This window comes from Vulpes vulpes, chromosome 1 (assembly GCF_048418805.1).
Source record: "Vulpes vulpes isolate BD-2025 chromosome 1, VulVul3, whole genome shotgun sequence".
Lineage (NCBI taxonomy): Eukaryota > Metazoa > Chordata > Mammalia > Carnivora > Canidae > Vulpes > Vulpes vulpes.
Genome location: NC_132780.1, coordinates 16,135,514 through 16,143,941, shown reverse-complemented (window position 1 = coordinate 16,143,941; position 8,428 = coordinate 16,135,514). Strand labels below are relative to the sequence as shown.

At 53.3% G+C, this 8,428-nt stretch overlaps 1 protein-coding gene across 3 annotated transcripts in view; it reads left to right on the top strand.

Annotated features, from left to right (window-relative positions):
- The first annotated feature begins 1,388 nt into the window (after positions 1–1,388).
- IL4I1 (interleukin 4 induced 1) overlaps positions 1,389–8,428 on the top strand; it is a 9,887-nt gene continuing 2,847 nt past the window's right edge. Inside the window, exons 1-5 of one of the 3 annotated variants that reach the window (XM_072757336.1) lie at positions 4,803–4,862; positions 5,146–5,180; positions 5,290–5,528; positions 6,162–6,274; positions 7,097–7,298. In XM_072757336.1, the coding sequence (XP_072613437.1) occupies positions 5,168–5,180; positions 5,290–5,528; positions 6,162–6,274; positions 7,097–7,298 (567 nt within the window). In that variant the 5' untranslated portion in view covers positions 4,803–4,862; positions 5,146–5,167. Of the gene's footprint in view, positions 1,575–4,802; positions 4,863–5,145; positions 5,181–5,206; positions 5,529–6,161; positions 6,275–7,096; positions 7,299–8,428 lie in introns of those variants that run through there. The other 2 variants (XM_026014227.2, XM_072757330.1) reach the window with 2 other exon arrangements.

The following is an 8,428-nucleotide window of genomic DNA, read 5'->3' as shown; positions in this document are numbered from 1 at the left end:
AATGTGTTTTTAGTAAGATTAATCATAAATAAAACTTTTTAAAAGGATGGTGCAAAACAAAACCAAAGATCTTAAAAATCAGTTATTGTGCACTGGTATGAGCCAGCCCAGCACACCACTGCTGCCAAGTTTTCAACCTTGAAATTAGTTGAATTCTTGAAAATTCTGCCCTCAGACTCTAAGAGCAAGGGCTTTCTGCAGAACTTCCCAGAAACAAAATCCCTCAGCCTCAAGCCACATCGGCTTCTGGACACTCGCCAACCTCCCGCCAGGCTTATCTGTCCCACACTGCCCCTGCACCTGTCCCACAGCCCTCACACGGTGGCACTAATCACTTCAAACATCAGTGACTCACCTAGGCGCGTGCACACCTCACGTCCAGACACCATCCTGATCCAACTCCATGACCTCCACGGATTTCCCTGTGGCAGAAACCAGACCCAGTGTGCTGCTCTGCCAGGCTCAGGCACAGACCCCAAATCCAATGACCTGAAAGTAACACTCTGCCAAAGGCCCTCAGTATCATTCAAATGAAAAGCAGGTTCCTGTTTTAATTTTGATTCAAATTAACTTAGAAATTTTTTGAGGGGTACCTGGTATCTCAGTCGGGTAAGTGTCCAACTCTTGGTCTCAGCTCAGATCTTGATCTCAGGGTCATGAGTTCAAGCCCTGTTTTGGGCTCCACACTGTGTGTGGAGCATACTTTAAAATTAGTTTTTTTGAGACAACCAGGAAAATTAGACTTTGGTTTAATGCCATTTTTATTTTTATTTGTTTTTTTTTTTTTTTGCTTTTATCTTTTTATTTTTATTTTTTGAAAGATTTTATTTATTTATTAATGAGAGACACACAGAGAGAGAGCGCGGCAGACACAAGCAGAGGGAGAAGCAGGCTCCATGCAAGGAGCCCTACGACGTGGGACCCGATCCCAGGTCTTCAGGATCAGGCTCCAGGCTGAAGGCGGTGCTAAACCACTGAGCCACTGGGGCTGCCCTAATGCCATTCTAAGCTTTTTTAGAGCAGAAATTGATAGGCAAACTACAGTCCCACTTCTTGTTAATAAAGTTTTCTTGGAACACAGCCACGCCAATTCATTATACATGTTGTGGCTACTTGGAGGGCATGATTGAGTAGTCAAAGACAGAGACAGTGTGGCCCAAAAGCCCCAAATATTTGCAGAAAACGTTTGCAGACCCCTGTTACAGAGAAACATCCTGTACAAATAACATGTCTGGAATTTGCTGTAAAATAACGCAATGGGGGTGGGAGAAAATAACTAAAGGATGGACTAGGAGGCAGTGGATGCGCTTTGGTTGTCATCCTAATCTCTCTGTTTTTATATGTGTTTGAAATTTCCATAATAAAAAGCTTTTGAGAGGGGAGGAGGACCTGCCCTCCACAGCCTCCCAACTGCTCTGACTCCACACTAGGACCCTGGCACCTTTGGTCTAACGGAATCAGGACAAAGTCACCACCATTGACCCCGTTTCCGCACACGCCCGATGATGACTTCTGTCCCGGGCTAACCAGAAAGGCCATGGGCACTGACAGAGCCCCCCAGAACCAGCCATGCAGTGAGTGTCCCATGGGGCCCAAGGGTTCAGGAAATGGGAAGGAGGGGCAGGGAGGCTCTGTGGGAAGGGAGGCTCTGTCCAGGAGTCAAGCCTTAGATCAATGGCCTTGGGTAAGTCTGTCCTCCACCCTCTGTGCCCCTCCCCGATCCCGGTCTGGACCAACCAACTTCCACCTGGGGCTCTGGGCATCCCCTGGGCAGGGCCTAGCCTCTTGAAGACCCGGTGAAAGTTTAGTACCAATCACTCAGTCTTTGAACTGCCTTAGAGAAAATAATATGCATAAGGCACTAGCCCTGTCCCCTGAACAACTGTGTGGCTGCCAGTATTTCTTGTCCTGCCAGCTTATCCAGGTCTCTGTCCTGGACCATATGTGGCCGCTTGTGGGAGTTCCATTCAACATCAACCTAAGTGTAGTTCAGTGATTCTCTTCTTTCTTTCTTTCTTTCTTTCTTTCTTTCTTTCTTTCTTTCTTTCTTTCTTTCCTCTTTCTTTCTTCTTTCTTTTCTTTCTTTCTTTCCTTCTTTCTTTTCTTCTTTCTTTCTTTTTTTCCTTTTCTTTCCTTTCCTTTTCCTTTTTCTTTTCTTTTTCTTTTCTTTCATTTATGAGAGACACACAGAGAAAGGCAGAGGGAAAAGCAGGCTCCATGCAGGGAGCCCGATGTGGAACTCGATCCTGGGACTCCGGGAACACGCCATGAGCCAAAAGCAGACACTCAACCACTGAACCACCCAGGCATCCCTAGTTCAGTGATTCTTAGGGTGATTTTGCCTCCCCTTCCCCTGGGAATGATTGACAGTGTCTGGAGTCGTTTGTGGTTGTCACAGCTCAAGAGGCAAGTGTTGCATCTAGTAGGTAAAAGCCAGTGAAGCTCTTTAACATCCTACAATGCATAGGATGGCCCCCACAAAGATGGCCCCAAATGTCAACGGTGACAAGGCAGAGAGACCCTGCCTGGGCCCCATCCCTAGCACACAAGGCCAAGCTTGCTGATGATGAGCAAGTGTTTCCAAATGTGAGCCTGGAGCCAAGCTACTGGGATCAAACCCAGGTGCTGCCACTTTTCAGCTGGTGACTTCTAGGCCTCAGTTTCCTCCCCTATAAAATGGAGACAGCTAAGCCCACCTTGCCAGAATCACTGCTGGAGTAAATGAAGTAAAATCTGGGAGGTAGTACTAAACAGCAGCCATAGGCATTTTACGGAGAGCAAGGAGGTTGATCAGGTCCTGCCCTACAGGATCCCTACTCTCTCAGGTGCTGCTGGGTCCCTATCCTGGGTGGCCTCATGACTTGGGTTCCTCTCCCTCTCTGTCTCGCTGACCCTTTGAGGGCTCTATTGGACGAGGTCAGCATTTCACTCCTAGACTTAGGAGGCAAGTCAAGGGTATGCCTGGAGCCAGGGGGCTTTGAACAGCCATACTGTGTGAGAGAGACCAGGGTGGTGGTCGGGGAGTCAGGGACCCCAGCAGGGCTCCCTAAGCTGTTCTGGGGACCTACACTCCTTGCCTAGACAAGCACAGGAGTTCCATGGCTCTGCTGCCTCCACCCTTCTCCGCTTCCATGATCTGGCTGTTCGCTTTCGCTGTGCATGTTGTTGCCCGGAGGAAATAGAGCAGATGGGTCTCCAGCCAGGGACCAGCTGGACCCCCAGCTCTCTGGTTCCCCACTGTGAGACCTGGGGCACAAGCCTTTCCCTTGGCAGGCCTGGTTCCCCTCCAACATGGTGCCCAGGGGTAGATGGAGGTGATGCCACCTGCACGTGTAGCTGCTGCCACTGTGAGTACAGTCCAAGCATGGTGCTCAGATTCCAGTATCACAGGGAAGGAAGAAGGCAGGGGCGGCCAGGGGGAGGCCTTCCGACTCTGAAGCCTTGAGCGAGTCCTGGGGTCTTCCCCTGCCTGCCCCTCTCCATCTCTCAGATCCCTCCTCTGTCAAGGGAGGAGGACCTCTGTGAGGTCCACAACGAGTGCAAAGCACTGAGCACAGGACCACCTTGGTGGGTAGTTGCCGTGGGGATGGTCTCTGCCATTTTTGCTGACTTGTGCCCTTTGCTTTCTTGGCATTCAGTCTCAAGGCTCAAGGCTCTGTCCAGCTGATTACGTTTCCTTCTTAGCTGCTGCCTCCCAGGCCCCTGCATCATATGCCTTGTGACTCATATGCCCCCCCACCTGCCCCCGCCATCCTCCATCAAACCACATCCCTCTTTGATGTACTGTTTCGGATTTTCCAATCTTGTTGCTGTAGAGGATCTACTGCCCCTGGGTTTACTCCTCACCAGCTGCCAGGTACCCTCTCCCCACACCCCAAGAAAAATCCCCCAAATTGCCTATTTTACCTCCACCCATTTCAGGGGAACTACCACATGTCTCCTTGGCTAAAGCTCCAAAAGCCCAGGGACCCCTGCTACCTCGACTCCTCGGAGCTCCTCGGAGCCAGGTCATCTTGTTCTCACTGCCTGACCTCAGAAAGAAAGCACCCCTCAGACAAGAATGGTGAAGGCTGAGCCCAGAGGCAGAGGCTCCTGCGGCCTTCCTGCTGAGGTGCCCCCTGGCATCCTAGCCTGAGCTGAGCACCACTGTGATTCTCAATGCAGGGATGGGAAGGGTGAGCACATGTCCTGGGCTGCTCCTTATGCAGGACTGGGGAGCTAGGGGTCATTCCCTGAGCCCCTTCCAGTAACCCCCAGTGGCAGCAGCTGGCATTTTGTAAGGAGCAAGTTTTAGTATTGACCCAGGTGCTTGTTCACAGGGCCTGACCTGGACTCCCTGCCTAATCCTACCAACACTGTAATGGCCCCCACTTGATAACTGCACCAGAACCATAGAGGCAGGTGCCAGGCTCAGGACCTAGGCACAATGGCCTCAGAGCAGCCACATGGGAGTGGAGGGCCCAGTAACAAGTGACACAGAAGGACTCAGAGACCTTCACAGGAGCATGCAGCCCCAGGGGCAGACACAGGGACCCCAAGACCAGGCACCCTTAGCATGGTTACCTGAGCATTCATTTCCAGCCTTCCTACCGCCCCAGAACTATTTGGGGCAAGAGGAAGAAAATAGACTGATTTGCTTCCTCTCAACCCCCCTTCCCCACCACCCACCTCCTTCAGCCTCAATTAAACTCTGAGCACCCAACCCTACAACCCAGGAAAGTAGTTTCATTTCCCCCGCCACAGATTTCCCAAAGGGAGGGGAGGGCGGGGCTCAGCTAGTTTAAGGACAGAGGAGGGGGATGGGGCAGACCAGTGGAAGCCACGGAGGAGAGAGGCGGTGCTGCTGTCCACAGAGAGCCAAGGTAGCAGGAGGCTGCAGAGCCTGGGACCCACAGAAGCAGACACTTGGAAACAGGAGACAGGGCAGAGGAGAGGGGGACAGAGAAGAGAAAGACAAGGCGGGGAGGAGGGGCAGGAGGCCAGGGAGGGGGGAGAGAGGGGCAGACAGGTGAGGCCAGAACAGAGACAGCTAGATGGGAGAGATGGAGGGATGAGGCTCCAGAGAGACAGGTGGCCATAGGAGCAGGGCCTGGGGTGGGATCCAGGCTCCTGTCACAGTGACCCCCTGCCTCCCCTCCAAATTAGACACCATCTCCCGCCGAGAATTATGGCCTCATCGGGTAAGTAAGCAGGGAGGGGGCACCTGGATGGGGTGGGAGGGATGGAGCCCACTTCTCTCCCCACATGTGCCTGCTGAGCTATGCGCTGACCCCACCCTCCTTCCTCCAGTCGGGTACCTGCTTGTCCTGGTCTCCACCTTCCTCAGCCTGGTGGGCTCCCTGGATTGGAAGACCTCCCACGGCCAGGATTCCTTTGAGAAATGTATGCATGATCCTGACTATGAGGTGCTGCTCAAGGTTGTGACCTTGGGCCTCAATCGGACCTCGAAGCCCCAGAGGGTGATTGTGGTTGGTGCTGGTGCAGCTGGGCTGGTAGCTGCCAAGGTGCTTAGTGATGCTGGACACAAGGTGAGAAGTGCTGCTTGCAGTCTACCTTGAGTCTCTCCTGCTGCATGCAGGCTGGGTGTCCCAGGTGTCGGGGCCTGGCCATACCCCTGCTGAGGTTTAGGGGCTTGGGGGAGAAAAGCTATGCTTTTCCCCGTGGTCTGGGGAGTGAAACCCAGAGGGAGGCTGAGAGGCCTTTGACATTCCCTGCCTCACTCTCTCATTCCTGAGGGAAGTCCCTCTGAATGTCCTCCAACCTGGGGCAGGGAGGGGGATTTTGTGCTGGTGGAGATGGAAACTCCCCTCAAGGAGAAGTGCCCCCTGAGGTCTAACCGCTGCTCCTCTCAACTGAAATCCAAGAGTAAGAATGGGCTGGGCCAGGTCTATTGTGCCTTGCAAGAAATCTCCCCACTCCCTGAGCTGGGAAGTCCCTTTGCCATCTGGCTTGCAGTCTTCCTGCTGCAGTCTGGAGATTGTGATGTATTGTCATATATGATACCTATTCTAGCAACTCCTCTCACTTCTCCATAAAGAAGGGGATCCTTCTGTAGTCTAGGTCTGGGCTGCTGTGGGGATGGGAGGCTGGGGATGGGAGGTCAGTGGGAGGAGCTGAAGGGCTCTCTGGCCCCCCTCCCTCCCCCCACCCACATCCCTCAGGTCACCATCCTGGAGGCAGACAACAGGATAGGGGGCCGCATCCTCACCTACCGGGACCGGAAGACGGGCTGGATTGGGGAGCTGGGAGCCATGCGCATGCCCAGTTCACACAGGTGAGGCCTGACCTGGCAGCCAGGCAGGCACCGAGGCCACCCCCAGCCCCACCCCTGTGCTCAGACTCAGCCAGATCCCCAACTCCATCTCCTGATCTTCCACTCTGAACCCATACCTAACCCCCCAGCCAAGGTGTGTCAAGACTCCACCTCCACCTCTATCTTCTAATCTAACTTCAAGATCTCCCAGCTCCAGCTACACCGTGTCCAGCCAGACCTCCAGACCTCCTCCACCTCTGTCCTTCTTCTAATCTACCTTTAAGATCTCTCTGCTCCTGGGCAGCCCCGGTGGCTCAGCGGTTTAGTGCAGCCTTCAGCCCAGGGCGTGATCCTGGGGACCCGGGGATCCTGGAGAGCCAGGATCGAGTCCTACATCAGGCTCCTTGCATGGAGCCTACTTCCCCCTCTACCTGTGTCTCTGTCTCTGTCTCTATCTCAGACTGTCTCTCATGAATAAATAAATAAATAAATAAATAAATAAATAAATAAATAAATAATCTTTAAAACAAAAATCTCCCGGCTCCCTCCACGTCCAGCCAGACCTCCAGACTCTAACCCTGACCCTTCCCCAAAGCCCTCATCCAACCCAAACTCTGTCCCCAGTCCCACCTCATCCACCAGTGAACACCACTGGCTCCTGCTCCAAACACAATCCTAAACCACTCCACCTTCAGCCTTCTAGCCTCCAGCTGTGTTTCCATTTCATTCTGGCCCAACTGCAGCCTCATGCCCATCCCCAAGCACCCTGAGAGGGGCCCAGGCTCCCCTACCCCTACACACACACACACACACACACCACCCAGCCCTCTCCGGCCCCTTCAGGATCCTCCATGAGCTCTGCAAGAGCCTGGGACTCAACCTGACCAAATTCACTCAATACGACGAGAACACATGGATAGAAGTGAACAACCTGAAGCTGCGGAACTATGTGGTAGAGAAGATGCCTGAGAAGCTGGGCTACAAGCTGAGCCCCAGGGAGAAGGGCCACTCTCCTGAAGAAATCTACCAGATGGCTCTCAACCGGGTAGGTGGCCTCCCTTGCCTGGCTTTTTGTCTCTCTCCTTTCTCCATCTGCCATCGCTGGCTTTTCAATCTGTGCATCCCCATAAATGTAGCCCATCCCCAAAGCTCCATCAGGCTTTGGGCTCTGATCCCCTACACAGACACAGACACACACACACACACACACACACACACACAATGTCCAGACAGCCTCACCTTTGACGTTGTGGGCTTGAACTTTGATCTGCAGGCTAACATCTTCCCCATCTATCTCAGGAGACCCAGAGTTCTGTCCAGGCCCCCCTAGTTGTACCCTGGGGTCCTCCAGCTCCCACTGAGCTCAGCATCTTCCCCAAACCATACTCATATTTCTGCATTCTCCCATCTCACAATGGTCCCATCGCCCCTACCCCAATTACAAGGCAGATAGACCCTCAGGCGCCACCCTAGCTCCTGCCCTCTCCCTTCCACCATCAATTCCCTGCCTCGTCCTTCCTACCCCCGATCTCCTGCACTGTTCCCACCTCTCTGTCTCCACAGTCCCTGCTGCAGTTCAGGCTTTATCCTTTACCCTGGACCTTCATCCTGCTCCTCCCCTGCTCACAGCCCCCTGTGGCTTCCCTAAGTGCCTTAGCCTCAGGTTCAAGCCCTGAATGATCTGGTCTCTCTCACCCCTCTAGCCTCATCTTCTCTTCTCCAAGAAATTTTTGTTACCCGTCAAAGCCTTCATGGTGGCCCAAACACTGCCGCTCCATACTCCTTCATACCCACTTTGCTCCTGCACCATTCTGTACCCATGCCCTTGCTTGCTCCTGCTTCCTGCCCTGCCTGGAAGGCCTTTACCCTTTCTCATCCAGGGAACCCTGCTTATCCCCCAAGAATCAGCTTGAATGTCCCCTCCTCCAGGAGGGCACCAGGGAAGACTTCCTGGAGGAGCTGGCCTTGGCCTATTTCCCCTCCTGGACAAGAATGGGCACCAGTCCAAGCCAATTTTGTGCCTTGTCACTGTCCAGTTCAGGGAACCTAGGGAGACTTGAGGTTCACCTCAAATGAGTGAGTGAGTGAAAGGGCACATCCTTTGGGGAGTTCCCTGCCATGGGGGAGAAGCCAGGTGGACAGAGAAGAGGGTTAAAGTCAGACGGGGCTGTGAGG